The sequence below is a fragment of the Pyricularia grisea genome (assembly GCF_004355905.1).
Source record: "Pyricularia grisea strain NI907 chromosome Unknown Pyricularia_grisea_NI907_Scaffold_7, whole genome shotgun sequence".
Taxonomy (NCBI): Eukaryota; Fungi; Ascomycota; class Sordariomycetes; order Magnaporthales; family Pyriculariaceae; genus Pyricularia; species Pyricularia grisea.
In genome coordinates, this window is record NW_022156720.1 from 43,718 (window position 1) to 67,316 (window position 23,599).

A 23,599-nucleotide genomic window follows, 5' to 3' on the forward strand; every position below is an offset into this window, starting at 1 on the left:
AACTTGTTTTGCAATTCAACCCACGATATATCCCGCAGAATATGATACTCGACTGCATTAGTATATACAATATGAAATGAGCATCTCATGCTGACGGGTCCTCTATAAGCACACAATGCCCCAAAAACCAAAAACAATCACCCTTATCCGAATCGCCTTGTCGGATCCAGTAAAACCTCAACCTCTTCTTCCTTTCCATACGGCCTGTTGTCCTTGATGCAACTCCCCACAAGCGTTTCTTCCACGATGCCCTCAACAAAGGCTCTGGTCGCCCTCCTCCACCTGTCCGCCCTCGCCTGCGCATACGCCTCGAAGCCCTCCTTGCCCAACCCGGCAGCTGCGAACAGGTGCCGCGGGTGCACCAGTATGGCCTGCGCTCCCTTTAGCCCAAAACCGAATGACGTGACCGAGCAGGCGTCCACGACGCGGCCCTCGAGACTGCCGCCGATTCCTGGAAAGACGAGGAGATCGTGCTGGCGCAGTTCGGCATCGACGTTATCCGCATTCCAGTTGCCTGGAATCACGCCGGAATCCATGGCCTGCAGGGCGCCGTTGAGCATCCACGCGCCCGCCGCGCCCTTGGAGTGGCCCGTCAGCCACTTCTGGCAAATACACGGCAGGAGATTTCCTTGGCGGCGACCCAGGTGGCGCATCTGGGCCTGGATCACCGACGCCTCGTTTGTGTCGTTTTTGACCGTCGAAGTCCCGTGGAGAGAGGCAAAGGCGATGTCGTCCACACCAAGGTTCCACGTAGCCAGCGCGCTGCGGATGGGCGAGATGGCCTCTCGTTGGTGCTGATCTTGATTCTGAACCGCAGTGTTTATGGTGGAAGACGTCCTCCGTGACTGGTTGCCTGAAGTGAAACGATAGTCGCCCTGGACCTCGAAACGATCCAGGGTTTCGCCGACAAATGAGCATGTTTTGCCTAACCGGGAGTCTAGGTGCTGTCTGCGGCTTTGAGGGCTTGAGTGAGAGGACGTGTCTATTGGTGCGGACGATACCAAAGGGACTGCCGTTGATATCATCTCCCTTGCATTGGTTAAACTACCCTTGCCTAGCGCTGGTAAGGCCTGCCAAAACCCGCCCATAGGGGCCCGCGCCGGCCCAAATAGGTAGGTCGGGGGGCCCGCGGGTAGATTGTAATATTTATGGGGGGGCCCAACCCGGTCCAAATTTGAACGCGGGTTTTCTTGGCAGCCCGCGGGCCCCCGTGGGTAAAGCCCGTAAATACGTAAATATTTTAAAATTAACATTTGTAAAATTCCGAAGGAAATTATACCAAAATAAACGTAATATAAAATAATATATTTTCCAATATAATTATAATTATTATTATTATTATTAATTTTTGTTTTTTTTCGTATATAATAAATTAAATTATAGTAAAAATAAAAATAACAAATATTAATTATAATGTTTTTTTTTATTAACCGAATATAAAATACGAAAAAAAATAATTTATTTAACAGTATTTTATATTTGAGAATTTTTCAAATTACGTTTATACGATATATTATTCCGTACCCGTTTTAACGCCCTGGTTGGAATTTTTATAAAAATTTTATTATATTTTAATCCAATTTAAATGGAAATAAATAATGTAAATATACGGTTAATATTAGCCCGAATTGGGGTATTATTAACGGCTATTTTAATAATATTATTTTTATCGGAATTAAAATTATTATTTAATTTACCTAAATTATAAATAAAACCGACGAATTCCGTAAATTTATCGTATTTAATTTTTTCGTTTTCCGGGTTTAAATATTCGTTTTTTACGATAGTAATTTTAATACCGACCAAAAAAATAAATTTTTTTTTAATCGAAATATAAATAATAATACGATTGCGAATGGTAGATAAATTTAGGAAATATTAATTCAAACCGATAAAATTATTTAATTATAATTATAAACGTTCGATAAAAATTAAAATAACAGGTATAATTAAAATATTACGGGTAATTTGGGCGAATTTTGGGAATTTTATTTTATATATAACCTACCAATCAAAAATATTATTATCGTTTTCCATAATTAAATATAAATAAAAATTAATATATATAATTATCCGTATAACCATCCGTATAACCATTTATATTTTAAATTATAATAAAATTAATATATTACGTATTTTATATTAAAAACATTTTAATTTTTGACCGGATATTTTTTTCGACGGATCGATCGATAGGGTATAAAAATTTTATCGGGTTTAAATTTTAATTGTTTATATGTTTGAATTTTTTCGGATTCGGTTTACGTTATAAAATAAATAAAACCGGATTAATATCCGGTTAAATTAACTTTTTTTTCGGGTGGAAATTCGGATTTCGTTTTTTCGAATATAATTCGGTAAAATATTTAATTTTTTTGGCGATTAAACTTTTTACGCGTTAATTGGTATATTTTATATAATACCGCAAACGGTTTTTTCGGAAATCCGTACGCGTCGGGAAAATTAAAATAACGGCCAAAAAATATAATTTTTTAACGTAATAACGTTAAATTAAATTAATATATTTATTTAATTTTATTCGCGCCGTTAAAATTACGGTTTTTAAATTGGTATATTATCCCGTTTATAAATATTTTCGAATTTTTAATTAAAATTTACGTTCGAAATTGGTAAAAATTATACCGATAGCTTTTAATCCAAATAATACGTATATAATTATTTTTATTTTATTTGTTTTAAAAACGTTGGTAAAAACCGTTATAATTTTAATTATCGTTAATAAATATTTTAAAATAATTTAATTTTCGTTAAAAATTCGAAATTTAATTAAAATGGTATTAACCGGATCGTTTTAACCATTTGGCGAAATAAAATATTATTAAATAAATGTTTTTATAATTTAACGAAATTAAAAAATACGCGTAATAGTTAAAATAATCGAATCCCATTTAATTTAAATATTTTTAATTAATAATCGAAAGCCTTTAAATCTATATTTACCGGTAAATTATTGCAAATTATAAAAAAATTTTGTCCGTTTAAAGTTTTAATAAAATAAAACCGCCAAATATTTTAACTAATATAAAATATTAGGTTAAATAATATTCGAATTATTTAATATATTGGTATTATTTATTTAAACGATAATATATTTTGGAAAAATATCCTACGTTTTATTTTCGTCCGTGCTATTAATAATTAAATTTTCGTCGTTATAAAAATTAACCAAAAAAACGCGGAAGTTTGTTTTGGTAATATAAAAATCTTAATATATAATCCCTTTTATAAATTGTAAAATATAGGTTATATAAAATAATTAGGAAATCTTTAATTATATTTATAATTGGGAATTATAAACCCGAAATTCCGCCATTATATTATTAGCGTAAAAATTAAATATATTATCGGCCGTAATAATTAATATTTTACCTTCCAATTTATATTTTATAATGGTTTGGACCGTAAATTTTACCAATCGTTTTTTCGTTTTATTGGCGTTAATTGCAATAAAGTTTAAAATAATATAACGGCGTATTTAATTATTATTTACGTAAACGGTTATAATACCCCAAAAAACGTATTTTAAACCTGGGTTAATTTACCCGTTAATAATTAAAAATATTTTCCTTTTTCGGGGAATATTAACTAACGTTTGGGTAATAATATTTTTAACTATTATTTTGTATTTTTTGGTAAATATTTATAACGAAAGGACCTTTTATTAGTTATTTCGGGTTTATACGAACAATTTAAATTCCAAATCGTATATAATATTAAATTTTTTCCGTAACAAAATATAAAATCGGACGTAGGATTTTTCGATTTTATTTTTCGAATATTATTATACGTTTTTGGTTTATACGAATATATAATATTTTATTAATATTACGTAAGTAAAAAAATAATATATAAAATAAATAAATTTAAATTATAATGAATAAATTTAAATTATAATAAATAATTATATAAATAATTATATAAATAATTATATTTTTTTAAAAAAAATAATTTACCAACCGAAAATCGACGTTGGTTAATATAATATTACCGGATATCGTTTAAATTTCCGATCCTTTTCGGGTATAGGCGATAATATTACGATACCGTATAAGGGTATTTATTTTATTATATTATTATTAGCCTTTTTTATTAAATTAAAAATATTTTAATATTTATATATATTATTTGTAAATAACGTATAATTCGCCGTTATTTCGGGAAAATTTTTATTGGTAAAATTTCCAAATTTTTACCAATTTGGGTTTTTAGAACGTTTTTAAAATTAAATCGATTTTATTTTTTTTTAAAATCCAACGGCGAAACCAAAAATTAATAACGAATAAATTAAAAAAATTATTTTATAATTTAAAAATATATAAATAATAAACGTTATTTTTTCCGCCGTTTACTATAGGTTTATTATAATCCGTAAATTTATAATTTGTAAATAATATAACGATAAATTTTATTTCGGTATTTTGGTTAAAATTTAAAAGGAAATTATTTTTATTCGAATTTACGTTAAATCGACGTTATACGGGCGTTTTTACGTTCGAAATTTTATCGTAAAATTCGTTAATAAATTTAACGTTTGGGGAAAATAATTTTTCGATTAATTTCCCCAAAAAATTTGTTAATTTATTCATTATAATTATATAATTAAAAATTAAAAAAAAAAAAAAAAAAAATAACGATCGGTTTATAATATAAAACGTTAAAAAATTTTTGATCGATTTAATTCGTTCGTTAAAATTTAATATAAAATTTTAAATAATCGATATCGGATTCATTTCGGCTAACCCTTTTTTTTTAAAAATAAAAAGAAAAAAAAAATTTGGAAAATTAACGAATTTTTTTTTTTTTCCCAAATTATCGCTATTATTTGTATAATAAATTATAATACGAATAAAATAAAAATATCGCGGGCAATTACCGGTTTTTAAATAAAGATTTCCGAATATTAAATAAATTTTTATTTATGTAATTTTTATTTTATATTAGTTAATCGAAATTAAATTTTTTATTTTTATTAATCGTATCCAATTTACACCGTTAAACCCGATCGAATAATTAAATTTTCGATTATCCGTTCGATTACGAAAAATACCAAAAATATTACCCCCGGATATAATTTTATCCCAAAATCCAATTGTAAAACGAAATTAAACGAAAACAATTGCGAAAAAAACGACGGAAAATAAACTACCAATTCGAAAAAATGGCCGTATTAATAACCAAATAATAAAAAAAGGATAATAAACGAAAAATTGTATAAAACGATTTAAACCTGGAAATAAATATAAATTATAATAATTATATTAGATAATTATATATTAATATATTATTTTAATTATTATATTAAAAAATATTCGCCGTTTATAATCCAATACGGATTTATTAATACCCAAATCGTTTTCCAACGTATAATAAAGGATTTAATAAATACGGTTACGTTTTACGTTCGTTTATATATTTAAATTAAAATTTTAATGGTTTTATAAAAAGCCGGGAAAATATTTTTAATACAATTATTTACGGTTTCGAATTTGGTTATTATTTACGCCAAACGGGTTACGGTATTTACCAAAAATATATTTTTTATCCGATTTATTTTACAAATAATAGGGTATAAAATAGAATTTTAATAAATAATATTTACCTATTTTTATATTTATTTACCTGTATATTTCCCTATTTATTTAAATTATATTCGTTTTATTTATTTTCTTTATTTAAATTGGTTAAAATATATTAATTTATTTAACGCAAAATTATAAATAAAAAAAATTTTTAATTTTAATTTTTTTTACTAATTTTAAAAAGGGTTGGAAAATAAAAACCCTTTTTACCGTTAAAATTGTATTATATTAATTTTAATAATTATTATAATTTAATTTTCCATATTTTAATTTTAAAATATAAAAAAATCCCGTAACTATCCATTATAACCGTATTTGGGTATAATTTTACATTATAGGCAAAAAATCTTTTTTAAATTCCTTAAATATTTTATTATAAACAGGTTTTATAACCAATATTTGTAATTTTTTTATTTTTTTATTTATTGCCTCGCTAAAATCGGGTATTTTAATCTAATCGGCGGTAATAAATGGAAATATAACCCATTTTTGGATATTTTCCTAAATAATTATTCGGTAAATTGTTCTAATCGATTTGTTAAATATATTTGCATATATTTTATAAGGCGTTTATTTAATCCAGATACGGCGTATAGGGGTTTTGCGATTAAATATCCTATATAATTTTTGCGCGCGGAATTTGGCGGTATTTATAATATAAATATAATTTACAATTAAAGGTTTGGGCACGCTATAGCAAATAAAAACGCGCAATAAAATTTCTTTAATAAAGGTAAAAAATTAAATAAACGTAAAATAAACCGTTTTATATTATAATTATTAAATTTAATATTATAATTTTTAATTTGGGGAATATTTATTTTATTTTATTTTCGAATATTTGGTATATTTGGTTTATATTATAATTATAAACCGTAATATTTTTTGCCCAATAATATATTTTGGTAACCAAATATATAATTAAGGAATATTAATATTAATATATAATATAATAAACGGAATTACGTATTATTTAATATTATTAATTAAAAAAAATAATAACCATTTTATATAACTATTAATTATTTACCAATTTAGCCATTTTTTTTTTAAAAAAACGTTAATATATTACCAAAATAGGTAATTTTATAGCGAATTTGGCGTATTATTTTACCAATTTTTATAATATTGGTAGGCAAAACGCCCTTAAAAAAACTGTAAAAAATTTGGCGGACGAATTTATTTATTTTACCTTAATAATTGGCCTATTATAATAATAAAGTAGCGACCATTTTTTTTTTATTTAGGTATTATTTTTTCAATCTTTTTAATGGGGATTTGAAAAAAAGTTTCGAAAACGTCCTCCAAATTGTTAAAATTATCCACGTTTTCCCAATATTTATTATTAATTGGGGCGGGGGTACGTATTTTTAAACCAAATTTAAATTGTAAATTTTTCCAATATTAATTTTAACGTTTTTTAAATAATTATAAAAAATGGTTATTATAATTTTATTATTTTAAATAATTATATAGGATAATTATTTATTTTTTAACAATAAATTTTGTTTTGAATTTATTTTCCATTTATTTTTATTTAAATTTAATCGACGTTATATATTTATAACCAACGCGTAATTTCGATTTTTGCCGCGATAATATTATATTAAATCGCTTACGCGCGCGGTTTACGAATAATTTAATTTTATCGCCATTATTTGTTTGTTTTTTAAATTTTTTATTGCGGTTTTGTAAATTTTGGGCTTTATAATCGATATTATTATTTGTTTTGCGTTTGGGTATTATTTTTGGTTAATTTTTAATTATAATTAAAACTATTGTAAAAAATGCAGGTTTTTACCCATATTTATTAACGATATTTATTTTTGCAAATAATGGTTTTTCCAATATAAAATAAAACCGCAATCGAATTATAAAATTGTAAAATTTGTAAAAATTTAAAATTTTTATTATTACAATTAAATTCCAAAATTCGGAAATCTTTTTACAAACGGTGCCTTTTTAATTGGGTTGGCCCTATACCTACCCCGCATTTTATTTAATTAAAAAGGCGTTACTGTTTAAAAAATTTTTTACGCTAATTTTAATCGGGTTTAACCTCGTCCCCCCATAATTTTTTTTTTTTTTTTGGTAATCGCGTAACAATTTTCGATTTTCCACCCGATTATTTATCCAGCCCCAATTATTACCGATTTAAATCGTTTATTTAATAACCATTCCTGTAACGGATTCGTGCTAAATGCACGTATTAAATGACGTGTTAAAACGACGGGGACATACGTGACCCTCCCTTATATAAATACCCTCCCAATACGAATAAATAACGGTTTTACACTTTTACTTTTTAATTTTAATAATAATTCCATTTGGGAACCCAATAATTATAGGGCCGTTAGTTTACCCTTTTACATTTATTAAAATTCGTTTCTTTTTTTCGATTATTTATAAATTTACCACCAATAGTTAAAAGTACCGCCCTAATAACGGGGATTACCTTTTAAAAAATGTGGCGGATAATTAATAAATTATAAAAAAAAATCCAATTTTTTTAATTAAACGTTTTAATGGCGTTAACCGCGGCCGAGGCCTTTTAAACCGCGTTACCGTTTCGACGGAAACCCTTTCGGAACCTTTTATCGTACGACGGTTTATTAACGTTATTTACGGTTTGGCGTTACGTTATAAAATATAAATTACGGCGGGACGCGGATTTTATCGGTAATTACCGAAACCAGTACGAATATTTTTGGACAAATTTGAAATTTACCGTCCAAAAAATCGTCCGTTTTTATTACGAAATCGACGGTAAAAATGGGGTTTATAATTACGTTAATTTTTTAAAATATTTGGAACGTATATACGATAATATTTATAAACGTGCCCAAATTTTTACCGAATTCGAATTGTTAAAAATAAAACCAAATTAATTTTTCGTCCAATTTATTATAATTTTCGAAAAAAATTTTAATAACGGCGGGCGGGTTTTTTTGGTCGGACGAAATACGGATAAATTTTTTGCGTTTTAAGGTTTCGGCCCGAATTAAAAAAATATATATGGGACGGGGTACTGTAAATGGTTTATATTTTAACGCGGTGGTAATTTATCGCCAAATGGCCCAAAATTTGGAGGTTTTCGATTTGGAAAAACGGTATGGTTAATACCGTATCCAAATAACCACGATTCCGAGGTTTGTAAACGACGGGGATATTCCAATAACGGGCGTTAACGTTTTAAAAATAAATAAATATAATTTATCCAAAAATAAACGCCGGTACGGACGTTTTCCGGTTTTAACGACGACGGGGGGCGAGGCAAAATAACGCGTTTTTTAAATTTTATAAAAGGAATATTAACGGCGGTGCGAATTAAAGGTATATTTTTATTACGGGAACGTTATTTACTAGGTGGCAAATTGCAGGTTTATAACGGTATTACGTCCGAATACGACGGTTACCGTAATATTATTTAAAGACTTTTAATAAAAAAAACGAATAATTTTTAACACGAAATTTAATTAGGGGTTTAAACCGGATAATATAAAAAAAATAAAAGCCATAAAAATGGTAAAAATAATAACCGACGGCGGCGAGGAAAAAATTTACCAAATTATGGATGGTTTACCCTTTTTTATCCCCGTTTTTTTAAATAATTTATAATTCGTTAATATATAAATGGATTTAAATTACAAATATTACGCGGCGATAAGCGAAAAATACGCGGTTCGGTTACGGGTTGACAGGTTTCCGTTATTTATTCCGCGTTAATTGGGCACCGTATTAAATCGCGCGTCCTTAATAATACGGAAAATTACGAAATACGAAATAAACGTGGATAAATGGGTAACGCCAATATTATTTTATATTATCCCGGGTTTATTTCGGGACGTAATATTGGGTTTTTTTTAAATAATATATAAAGGGATTTTTTTCGAAACCGATTATAATAGGTTTTATATTGGGGTAATAAAGGGAATATTAATTCGCAAATTATCGGCGCGACGGATTTAAAATAAATTTACCGTAATTATCGGTAATATATTTTTGGCGGTTTATAAAAGGGTAAAACGGAATACCCCCGGATAAATGGATTTTGCAACAATTTTTTTACGCAAAATGGCCCAGGTTTTGAAAATAAGTGCTATTACCACGGATAATCCCGGACCGACCGAATTATTTAAAAAATTGGCCGGTTTCGAGGATTTGTTTAACCAAATTAAAACGTTCGGATTTTTCCTATATAAAAGGCAGTTTAATTATTATATCCAATTACGAAAAAACGATTAAAGGCGTATTCCGGCGCTATTTTGGGGACGGTTATATTATATATTTAAAAACCAATTATTAAAATTGCGGAAATAATTAATGGATATAATAAATAAGGGTTAAATCCGAGCAAATTTTTTTTCGGCGGTGGTATTAATGTTAATAGTCCGTAAGGCGTTGGAAAAGTGGCGTTTTTATATCGATTACCGGACATTTAATAATATTACGATATAGGACCGCTACCCGTTACTATTAATTAAAAAAATAATCCGTTTTTTAACAAAAATTAAATGGTTTATAAAAATAAACGTACGCGCCGTTTTTTACAAAATAAAAATGGTAAAAAGCGACGAATATTTAACGGCGTTCCGGATACGGTTCGGGTTTTTCGAATGGTTGGTATGCCTTTTTGGCCTAATCGGGGTATTTGCAATTTTCTAACGTTACGTTAACGGGGTATTGGGAATTATTTTGGGCGATTTTACGTCGGCGTATTTGGATAATATATTAATTTATTCGTTAAATTTTAAAAACGATTATTGGCGGAAGGTCCGTGTTGGAATAGCCTCACTCGCGCGCGCAGCGGAAAGGAGGTAAAGCCGGGCCGGAGCTGCGGCCCCGGCGATTGGGTGACTAAGCAAGGAGCACGGACCGCATGAAAGACTTTTCATCCGGCCGTGAATAATCAAATGCAGTCGCACGACTTAGGTAGAAGACAGACCGAATATACCCAAATTGCAGAGGTATAACGTTCTCACCCATTGATTAAGTCTACCACGCAATGCATTGTTAGTAGACCTGCGAGTCTACGAACAGTCCGTTTAACCCTCCAAAAATTAAACGACGCCGGATTAAATTTGGATTTAAAAAAAAACGTATTCGCGGTAAAGGAGGTAAAATATTTGGAATTTATTATTAAAATAGGAAAAGGAATTTAAACGGACCCGGAAAAAATTCGAACGATACGGGAATGGGAGATATTTACCCGGTTAAAAGGCCTGCGAAAGTTTTTAAAATTCGCCAATTTTTACCGAAATTTTATTTAGGATTATTCCGTTTTAACCGAATTATTATTATCGTTAATAAAAAAAAGGATATTTTTCCGTTGGATTTTAAAAATTAATAACGTATTCGAAAAATTAAAAAAGGCTTTTTTCCAAATTTTAATTTTCGCTTAATAGGACGATATGGTAAAAATTAAAATCGAAACGGATTATTCCGGTTTGGTTTTGGGCGGTTATTTATCCCAAAAAGGGGCGGACGGATTATAAAAACTAATAACCTTTTATTCGGCGAAATTATTTCCAATATAAAGGAATTATATAATTTACGATAAAAAATTTTTGGCGGTAATAATATGTTTAAAAATTTAAAACGCGGAATTGCGAAATATCTGCCAACCGTTTTTAATTTTAACGGATTATAAAATATTAAAATATTTTTTTAAACCAAAAAAAATATCCGAAAGGTAAATACGGTGGGTAAAGATATTCGCCAAATTTTATTACCATTTTTATTTCCGTTTTAGGCGATTAACGATAATTTCCGACGCGTTTACCAGGAAAAAGTAGGACGAATATTATAAATTAAAGTTAATTACCGTATTACGCCCCTCCCATCCGGTAATAATATTGGTACCGAACCAAACTAACCCCCGGATTTAAACCAATATATTATTTACTATTCCGTTTTTATAGCCGTATTTAGCCGTCTTTTAATAGGAAACGTTACGGGAAAATTATATATATTACGTACGTTTAAAGGCGGTTAATAACGACGCGCGACGTTTTCCCCCAAAAGCCGAAATAAGGGCGTAAATTGTAAATTACGCGGTTAACGCGTTAGGTATATTTTTATACCGGAAACGTTTATAATTACCAAATTAGGAATTTTTAACTATTATTATTTTTTAAAAAATTTATAAATTCCCCATTATAGGCCATATAGGCCGGAATAATATTTTCGCCGTTTTGGTAAAGGATTATTATTGGGACGGGATGGTAAAATACGTAAGGCGATTTGTCCGTAATTATAATATATACCGAAAATTAAAATTTTCCCAACGTTTTCGATAAAAATTATTATAACTTTTACCAGCGCCGGATAAATATTAAAAACAAATTTCCATAAATTTTATAACGGATTTACCCGGATACGACGAGGCCGCCCCCCGATATTTAATGGTTATAACCGACAGATTATTTAAATATATATAATTAAAGGTAATATATTCGATAAGGGTAAAAAATTACGTAATAAGGTTTAAAACGGTATAATGGCGATTCCGGGGTTTTTCCGACCAAATTATTTTAAATAAGGGGTTAAATTGGGTGGGCGGATTCTAAACGAAATTATATAAATAAATAGGGATTTAATAATTGCTTTTTACAATATATTACCCCGAAACCGATGGCGGTATAAAACGAACGAACCAAAAAATGCAATATTATTTACGAATTTACGTAACGTTTGACCAAAGGGATTGGCCCGAATATTTAAACGTAATTTAATTGGCTTTTAATAATAGGAATTTTTTAATTACGGGTACCAGCCCGAATAAATTACTATTGGGGTTTAATATTAAAGCCACCCCGTTTCGGTAACCCCCGTCGCCCGTTTTTTCCACGAATTTAAAGGGGCGCGCGACCCATTTTATCGAACATTTACGCCAAAATACGGATATTGCCCAAATTATTATAATATATATATAATAACGATAAAAAACTGGGGCGAATTTATTTTAACGCCCAATAAAAATATTTAAAATAAACGACGAAATATATTTTAATTTCCGTAATATTCGTAATAACCGCCCGTATCGCAAATTCGATTACGTTTATGGAAAATATATAATAACCGCGGTATTTACGTTATTAATAATTACGTTAAACGTACCGGGGGGTATTTACCCGATTTTTTACGTAAAATTGGTCGAATACGTAATTACCGACCCGTTTTTTTTTTAATTACGTACCGATATTAGGCCGGGGCCGGTAATAACGGCGGACGAAAAAAGGGAAAATAGGAAAAACAAATGGGAAATAAAAAAAATTTTATCCGTGAAAAACCGCAAAGGGAAAGGTTACGGCCGTATAATATTAATTAAATAGGTAAATTACGATAATTTTATATAAAAACTCCTAAAATATTTCGAGAATATATAAATTATTAACCGATTTAAAATATAATAGGGCGATATATATATAAATAACGGTCCGGGGGGTGGACGATTCCGATAAACTATTATAAAGGGTTAAAAAGCCCAAAAATATATTTATAATATTAAGGTTACGCAAATTACGCGTTTTATAATATAAATATTAAAAAAAATAAAAAAAATTTTAAACTTTTAGCGGGGCGAATATATATTATATTAGCCCGAAAACCGGGGAAAATCCCTTATTAAAAATTGGCGACGATATAAAAACGTACGAAACGTAATAAAAAAATAAATTCCACCCATTTATTTATCTACGGGACGAAAAAAAACCCACCCATTTATCCGGTAATTAAATTATTATAAAAGCCCTATTACGGGTATATATTAACGACGGCCGTATTCGTCCATTTTTCGGTCGAATTTCCGGTTGTTTAAATAATAATCCGGGGGCGAATTAAATTTAAAGTTATCCAAAAAATCGCTTTAAAAAAAACCCGTTTCCGGGGCGGAAATTTGCCAAAAATAGGAAAAAACCGCGGTAAAACGGTTACGGAAAACGTTAAATCGGTTATAAGGACCGCAACGACGAAAATCGCCGAACGTACCGGTATTAAAACGGCGGAAAAGGGTACGGCCGAAATTGTTTTTAACGGATTTGGAGGTTTTAATATAACGGTAACGTTGGAAAAAATCGCGGGAACGGATTAACGAACGTAAAACGGGCTGTAATTACCGGATAAAAGCCGGCGTTTAATTTTGTTATTAAATAACGGCGAAAACGACAATGGTTGCGTTAATTTCGCGTTGGACGGTAATAATTTTACGCGCGTAACGCGTATATATTTTAAAGATTTTAAAATGGCGTTATTAATTGCGTTTTTGGGCGCCGATACGTTAACGCGGCGGGATAAAAATTAAAAAAAGGCGGGATTTATTTCGAGGTAATTTATATTTTGGGCAAATTCACGGGTAAATTATTACGTGGTTTTATTATTACCGCTATTATTATAAATAATAATTATATTATTATTATTACGGTTACCGCCCGAAACGGTTACGTTTTCAGTATCGCGTAAACGATAATATTTTTTTAAATACGCCGTATAAACGACGTAAAATTCGTCCGTTATACGGACGCGACGGCCCAATTTTATAATACGGCCTTTTTTTTTCGCAAAATATAATAACGGCGGTAATATATTAATTACAATATATAATTTTTTACAATTTACGAAATTTGCGGCGGAAAAACGGGTTTTTGGCGTATAAGGATTTTTTATAATCGTAAACCGATTTTTTATTTTTACGGCATTTATTATAAACCGTGCCGTTAAGGCGGGGGGCGTAATCGAAAATATTAGTAATTTTCGCCGCGTTAATATATGGAAAATAAAACGGAAATTGCTATTTAAACGTAATAAACGATTCGTCGTTAGAATTATTTTTAACGATAATTACGCCTATAACGCGGCGGGGTTTTTATACGATATATTAACGGGAAAAAACAGGCGAAAAAGAAATACCGGTATAAATTTATTACGGAAATATTGGGGTCGTTATAACCATTCGATAAACCGAAAAAATGTTAAAAAGGTTTGCCCTTTTTTTTAAAAATACCGGTTATCGTATTATTCGATTTAATAATAAATATAACGCGATAAAAATAAACGGCGGTATAATAACGGATATAGGCGAAAAACGTATAAAAAATGGGCAAAAATTAAATCGGGGCCGAAAAAAAAATTAACGACGAATTAAAAAATAAATTGCGAAAAACGAAGCGGGGCGGCGAAATTACGCGAAAATAAAAGGTTGTAATTTAAAAAAAAAAAAGAGGTGGTAGAAAAAAAATTAACCGAAAAAAAAACGAAAACGCGGAAAAAATAAATAAAGTAAAAAATTTATTCGTAATTGCAATAATAAATAAAGGGTGCGAAGAAAAATAAATAACGGGTAAGCAAATAAAAAAACCTATTTATTATTAAACCGTAAACGGGGCGATAAAAGGGAATCCGCCCCCCGGGCCAATCCAGGGCGCGTTCAGGTATAATCGCGGATTAAAAGTAAAATAAAAACGAAATAAGGATAAAATAAAAACGGAGTAAAAAAGGGATAGAAGGGGTTTATAAAAAAAAAAGGTACGCGAGGAGGAAACGGGTGGGGAGTACGGACCACGGTTTCAACCAGTATTATAGGAATAATAACCCAAATAATTGGGCGAAGCCGGTTAATATAATATTAAAATAAAAAAGGAGGCAATACGGACTACGGAGCGCGATATTTTGGGCCCGGGCCGACCCGCCCCAATTAAGAAGGGCGCCCAAGGAGGTTATATAACGGATTCGTGCTAAATGCACGTATTATATGACGTGTTAAAACGACGGGGACATACGTGACCCTAGTCTCAAGGCTCATCCCTGAACGCGAGCTCCACAATTGAGCCGTGGCTTAATTCGTGGCTTTATTTTGTACCTGTGGGTCCAACCAAAAATTACTCTGGTTTAGGTCTAAGGATAATTTGTTCATTTTGGGCTTAAGTGGAGGTGATTTCGCCAATTTGGCGACCGACACTCCGTTATAATTAATTAAATAAAAATCGCAAAAATAAACGGTTTGTACGTTGGATATAGCAATTAATAAAATAATTAACAACGATTTATTTTACATTTTTAATCGTTATATTGGTCGAATTGGGATATGGGTGCCCTTAATTCTCAAATGGAGGTTGGATTTTTAATAAATTTTTGATTTTTTTGATTTTTTTTAATTATATTTTTATTTTTGGATAAAATTTAAAAATTTTTGCACGTGGGGGGTGGTATATACGTATATATTATATATATAAATTTTGGTTAATATATTACGTAGTATAAGGTGTTAAATACTCGAATAGGTAAAATATTAAATATTTTTAATAAATTTTACAGTCGAAACGGGTTTATATTTTTACCAATCTTAACGATATTAACACCAAAGTTATAACGATTATATAAATGGTATAAACAAACGTCCACGTTAAAAAGGTTTTTAAATATTATTAAAATTGCGTATTTTATATATAAATTTAATAAAGTTTATATTTTTTAGATTTTATTTTATAATTATTTTAAATTAAATAAAAAAATAAACGTTATTTTATTATTATATATAATGAATTTAAAGGCTTATTATATCGAATTTTTTTATGATAAAACCTTTTATTAATAAATATATTAATTATGAAATATTTATATAAATTATTAAATTTAACGTATATTTATATAAATAAAAAATTAACGAACGATAATTTGGTAAAAAAAATTATACGTGGGTGTTAATATAAATATATTAATTATTTTATAAAAATAAAAAATTTATATATATTATTATTTATATATAAATTTTTAAATAGGGCGTTAAAAATAATAATATTATTATTTAATTTTATTTTAATTTTTGTATAACGTATATAAATATAAGGTTTTAACCATTAAAAAGCCTAAATTCCAAACTTTATAACCATATTTTTATTATACTTTTACCATTTTTATTTAATTAAATATTTATTAATAAATAAATACACAGTGTTTTAACTGTATCGCTATTGCACGTACAGTGCATGCACAGTGCGCGTACTGTGCGATAACCTCCACTTGCGGCGATAATCGACAACATGTCCTCAGACTAGAACGGGCGCGATTTTTTCGGCCGATTTGATTGGCCGAAAAACCATGTGGCTAAAAGGTACATGGAGCGCCCGGTCCACCATTGCGAAGCAAGGGTGGTCTAGTCTAAGCACTGAAACTAACGTGACCCTCCCTTATATAAATATCCTTCCAGCACGAACAAACAACGGTTTTACACCTTTACCTTTCAGCTTTAATAATAACTTTATTTGGGAACCCAACAATTACAGGGCCGTTGGCCTACCCCTTTACAATTCCTTATAATTATTTTATTATTTAATTTTAATTAATTATAATATTTCCCTTTTTGTATTTTATTTCCGTTAAAACGTTTTGTAAAATTTTTAAAATAAAAATAATACGTAAATTTTATACGGGTAAAACGCCCAAAATACCTTTTAAAACCGCGGATAAAGGAAATATCGCCAAAAAACGTAAAAATATACGTTTTAAACCCGGTAATATATTTTTATTTTCCTATTATATATTTAATTTATTTATTTAATTTTATTTTAACTGTTATTTTGCGGGAAATTCGAAAAATATAGCGAATTTTCGATTTAATTATTTTTAAAATACCTTTTTAACGTTTGGTCCGAAAAATTACCCACGAATATTTATTTAATTGCAAATTTTTTACGTTTATTATCGCAATTTTATAAAAAATTATTAAGGCGTTTTTTACCAATTTTTTTATTAGTAAAATTTTTTATTTTTTTACGTTATAATTATTTATTATAATTATTTTAATATAAAATAATTTCCAATTTTTGCGCTATATACGTTCGCCGTATTATTATTTAGGTTAAAAATATAAATTTCGTTAAATTTATTTTTAATATTATAAATGGTTGGACGTATTCGTACGTTAATATACAATTTAAATTTATATTTTATAATATTATACCCGTTATAAATGGCCCCAAATCCAAAAAAAAAAAAAAAATAAACCGCCCGTTTTAATATAAATAAATTTTTTAATTAAAAATTATTATAATTTTTTATTACGCGACGTCCGCAAATAAACGGAAAAATAAATGGTAAAATTTTTATTATTAAATAACGTATTACCCCGGAAAAAATTCCCAAATTTAACCCTAAATTTTCGGTTAAAAACCTATTTCCAATTTAAAAAAAAACGAATTAAACATTTCGCCGTTTAAATTATTTAATTTTATTTTTTATATTATTAAAAATTTTTTTAACGATAATAAAAATTTTTTTAATAATAACGCCAAATCCGACCAAAATAAAAAAAAATAATTAATTTATTATTATATTTAAAAAAAATAATAATACGTTTTATTTTAATTTAATAATTTAATATAATATAAAATAATTATAAAAAATAATTATAATTTTTTAAAATTTACGTTATTTTATTTAATTAAATATATAAATATTTTATTTTTTCCAATAATTTTTTCGTAAATTTTAAATTTATATAAAATCCGCGGATTATCCAATTTGGGCCAAATCCGCGAACCCGCGGGCCCCCATTAACCCGCCAAAAAAACCTATGGGCCTTTACGGGCCCCCATTCCAATCCCATGGGTTAATGGGCCGGGCCGGGCCCCCAAGTTTTTCGGGCTTTGGCAAGCCTTAGGCGCTGGTACCGACCGCCCGGCCCCATCGCCCGACAGGTTGGAATACGCAATTATATAATAAATGGGGCAGGCCCAGTCGTAGGGCAAGTTTAGCCGATATGACGATTTGGACGCCGGCCCCCTGCGCCTCGACAAATCCGGACCGTGACGACGCCATGGGCCGCGACATCTCGCTCGGGGCCCGCCCGGCCGCATATCCCGCATCGGTGTCGCAGGTCGCTTTTATGCTGGCGAACTTAAACGAGACGTCCTCAACAAAGTCCTCGGAGCCCCCTATAATGCACACTTTTGCCTTTTGAAGACTGATCAGGTCGTATGCCGTATCTAGAGACTCGAGAGACGTGGCACATGCCCCCACTGGGGTTCGGATCGGGCCCGCGGATGAGGCGAGCAGCATGTTGATCCAAGCACCCGTTGTATTGATGAAGGTCTCCTGCAGCAAGTCGCCCTGTACTTCCGGGTGCTTCAGGTATCTATCCCTGTGCATCTTGCGGAGGGACGACAGCCCGCCCATGCTGGAGCCAAGACAAATGCCCACTTCGGAGAGGTGCACGTTTTGGTATAGCTCGTAAGGGTTAACGATACCCGAGCACAATAGCGCTTCGACCGTGCAGACCAGAGAAAAGAGTGTAATTGGGTCGGTCTGGTTAATTATATCCTGGCTGATACTGTATCGCTTGGCCAACCACCCCGTCGGGATTTGCCCAGCCACACCGCGGTTGAAGCGGCTATACTGCGGTACCATAACGACAGCGGCAGCCTTAAGGCGCACCAATACTCTGCTTAAATCTTTTGCGTCGGAAGAAACGATGCATCTATGGCCGTGCCGCCTGGCCAGGTCCATTGCGGTAAGGCCTACCAAAGCCCGAAAAGCTTGGGGGCCCGGCCCGGCCCATTAACCTATGGGATTGGGATGGGGGCCCGTAAAAGCCCATAGGTTTTTTTGGCGGGTTAATGGGGGCCCGCGGGTTCGCGGATTTGGCCCAAATTGGATAATCCGCGGATTTTATATAAATTTAAAATTTACGAAAAAATTATTGGAAAAAATAAAATATTTATATATTTAATTAAATAAAATAACGTAAATTTTAAAAAATTATAATTATTTTTTATAATTATTTTATATTATATTAAATTATTAAATTAAAATAAAACGTATTATTATTTTTTTTAAATATAATAATAAATTAATTTTTTTTTTTATTTTGGTCGGATTCGGCGTTATTATTAAAAAATTTTTCGTTATCGTTAAAAAAATTTTTAACAATATAAAAGGTAAAATTAAATAATTTAAACGGCGAAATATTTAATTCGTCCTTTTTTTAAACCGGAAATAAATTTTTAACCGAAAATTTAAAATTAGGTTTAGGAATTTTTTCCGGGATAATATATTATTTAATAATAAAAATTTTATTATTTATTTTTCCGTTTATTTGCGGGCGTTGCGTAATAAAAAGTTATAATAATTTTTAACCAAAAGGTTTATTTATATTAAAACGGGTGGTTTATTTTTTTTTTTTTTGGGTTTAAAGCTATTTATAACGGGTATAATATTATAAAATATAAATTTAAATTATATGTTAACGTACGGGTACGTTTAATTATTTATAATATTAAAAATAAATTTAACGAGGTTTATATTTTTAATTTGGATAATAATACGGCGAACGTATATAACGTAAAAATTGGAAATTATTTTATATTAAAATGGTTCTAATAAATGGTTATAATGTAAAAAAATAAAAAAATTTACCAATAAAAAAATTGGTAAAAAACGTTTTAATAGTTTTTTGTAAAACCGCGATAATAAACGTAAAAAACCTATAATTAAGTAAATATTTGTAGGTAATTTTTCGGACCAAACGTTAAAAAAATATTTTGGGGATAATTAAATCGAAAATTCGTTATATTTTTCGAATTTCCCGTAGAATAACAGTTAAAATAAAATAAAATAAATAAATTAAATATATAATAAAAAAATAAAAATATATTACCGGGTTTAAAACGTATATTTTTACGTTTTTTGGCAATATTTTTTTTATCCGCGGTTTTAAAAGGTATTTTGGACGTTTTACCCGTATAAAATTTCCGTATTATTTTTATTTTAAAAATTTTGTAAAACGTTTTGGCGGAAATAAAATATAAAAGGGAAAATATTATAATTAATTAAAATTAAATAATAAAATAATTATAAAAAATAATTATTAAATAAACGATTTAAATCGGTAATAATTAGGGTTGGATAAATAATCGTGTAAAAAACCGAAAATTATTACGCGATTATTAAAAAAAAAAAAAAAAATTATAGGGGAACGAGGTTAAACCCGATTAAAATTAATATAAAATTTTTTTTAAACAATAACGTTTTTTTAATTGGATAAAATGCGGGGTGGGTATAAGGCTAACCCAATTAAAAAAATACCGCTTATAAAAAAATTTCCGAATTTTGGAATTTAATTATAATAATAAAAATTTTAAATTTTTACAAATTTTACAACTTTACAATTCGATCGCGGTTTTATTTTATATTGGAAAAATTACCATTTGTAAAAATAAATATCGTTAGTAAATATAAGTAAAAACCTATATTTTCCACAATAATTTTAATTAGAATTAGAAATTAACCAAAAATAATACCTAAACGTAAAATAAATAACGATATCGGTCGTAAAGCCTAAAATTTACGAAACCGCAATAAAAAATTTAAAAAACAAATAAATAATAGCGATAAAATTAAATTATTCGTAAACCGCGCGCGTAAACGATTTAATATAATATTATCGCGGTAAAAATCGAAATTACGCGTTGGTTATAAATATATAACGTCGATTAAATTTAAACAAAAATAAATGGAAAATAAATTTAAAATAAAATTTATTATTAAAAAATAAATAACTATTTTATATAACCATTTAAAATAATAAAATTGTAATAACTATTTTTTATAACCATTTAAAAAACGTTAAAATTAATATTGGAAAGATTTACAGTTTAAATTTGGTTTAAAAGCACGTACCCCCGCCCTAATTAATAACAAATATTGGGAAAACGTAAATAATTTTAACAATTTGGAAAACGTTTTCGAAACCTTTTTTTAAATCCCTATTAAAAAGGCTAAAAAAATAATATTTAAATAGGAAAAAATAATCGCTATTTTATTATTATAATAAACCAATTATTAAAATAAAATAAATAAATTCGTCCGCCAAATTTTTACAGCTTTTTTAAGGGCGTTTCGCCTATTAATATTATAAAAATTGGTAAAATAATACGCCAAATTCGCCACAAAATTACCTATTTTAATAATATATTAACGTTTTTTTAAAAAAAAATAATTAAATTGGTAAATAATTAATAATTATATAAAATGGTTATTATTTTTTTCAATTAATAATATTAGGTAATACGTAATTCCGTTTATTATATTATATATCGGTACTGGTATTTCCCAACTACGTACTTGGTTATTAAAATATATTATTGGGTAAAAAATATTACGGTTTATAATTATAATATAAACTAAATATACCAAATATTCGAAAATAAAATAAAATAAATATTCCCCAAATTAAAAATTATAATACCAAATTTAACAATTATAGTATAGGACGGTTTATTTTACGTTTATTTAATTTTTTACCTTTATTAAAAAAATTTTATTACGCGCCTGTATTTATTATAACGTATCCAAATTTTTAATTGTAAACCATATTTATATTATAAATATCGCCAAATTCCGCGCGTAAAAATTATATAAGGTATTTAGTCGTAACATTTTTATACGCCGTATTTGGGCCAAATAAACGTTTTATAAAATATATACAAATATATTAAATAAATTAATTGGAATAATTTACCAAATGGTTATTTAAAAAAATACCTAGGAATGGGTTATATTTCCATTTATTACCGCCGATTGGGTTAAAATACCCGATTTTGGCGAAATAATAAATAAAAAAATAAAAAGGTTATAAATATTAGTTATAAAACCTGTTTATAATAAAGTATTTAAAAAATTTAAAAGAAATTTTTTATTTGTAATATAAAATTATACCCAAATACGGTTATAATAAATAATTACGGGATTTTTTTATATTTTCAAATTAAAATATGGAAAATTAAATTATAATAACTATTAAAATTAATATAATATAATTTTAACGGTAAAAAGGGTTTTTATTTTTTAACCCTTTTTAAAATTAATAAAAAAAATTAAAATTAAAAGTTTTTTTTATTTATGATTTTGCGTTAAATAAATTAATATATTTTAACCAATTTAAATAAATAAAATAAATAAAACGAATATAATTTAAATAAATAAAAAAATATACAAATAAATAAATATAAAAGTAAATAAATATTATTTATTAAAATTTTATTCTATACCTTATTATTTATAAAATAAATCGGATAAGGGATATATTTTTGGTAAATAACGTAACCCGTTTGGCGTAAATAGCAACCAAATTCGAAACCGTAAATAATTATATTAAAAATATTTCCCCGGCTTTTTATAAAACCATTAAAACTTTAATTTGAATATATAAACGAACGTAAAACGTAACCGTATTTATTAAATCCTTTATTATACGTTGGAAAACGATTTTAAATATTAATAAATCCGTATTAAATTATAAACGGCGAATATTTTTTAATATAATAATTAAAATAATATATTAATATATAACCATCCAATATAATTATTATAATTTATATTTATTTCCAAATTTAAATCGTTTTATATAATTTTTCGTCCGTTATTTTTTTTTTACTATTCGGTTATTGATACCGCCATTTTTTCGAATTGGTAATTTGCCTCCCGTTATTTTTTCGCAATTTTTTTCGTTCGATTTCGTTTTACAATTGGATTTTGGAATAAAATTATATTTGGGGGTGGTATTTTTGGTATTTTTCGTAATTAAACGGGTAATCGAAAATTCAATTATTCGATCGGGTTTAACGGTACAAATTAAATACAATTAATAAAAATAAAAAATTTAATTTTAATTAACCAATATAAAATAAAAACTAAACAGGTAAAAATTTATTTAATATTTGGAAATTTTTATTTAAAAACTTGTAATTACCCGCAATATTTTTATTTTATTTATACTATAATTTATTATACAAATAATAGCGATAATTTAAAAAAAAAAAAGTTCGTTAATTTTCCAAATTTTTTTTTTTTTTATTTTTAAAAAAAACAAATTAACCGAAATAAATCCGATATCGATTATTTAAAATTCCATATTAAATTTTAAACGAACGAATTAAATCGATAAAAATTTTCTTAACGTTTTATATTATAAACCGATCGTTATTTTTCTTTTTTTTTTTTTTTTT

General features: G+C 28.3%; 2 protein-coding genes across 2 annotated transcripts; one reads left to right on the forward strand and one right to left on the reverse strand.

Moving 5' to 3' along the window:
• Window positions 1-143: 143 nt before the first annotated feature.
• PgNI_09077 (uncharacterized protein) lies at window positions 144-19,001 on the reverse strand (the record flags this gene model as incomplete). The annotated part of the gene is made up of 2 exons (XM_031129067.1): window positions 144-944; window positions 18,360-19,001. The coding sequence occupies 2 exons, from the start codon at window positions 18,999-19,001 to the stop codon at window positions 144-146; spliced, it is 1,443 nt and encodes a 480-aa protein (XP_030978233.1).
• On the forward strand, window positions 18,355-18,555 carry PgNI_09078 (uncharacterized protein; the record flags this gene model as incomplete). The annotated part of the gene is made up of 1 exon (XM_031129068.1): window positions 18,355-18,555. One exon carries the CDS (start codon window positions 18,355-18,357, stop codon window positions 18,553-18,555), a length of 201 nt encoding a protein of 66 aa, XP_030977551.1.
• Window positions 19,002-23,599: the final 4,598 nt, after the last annotated feature.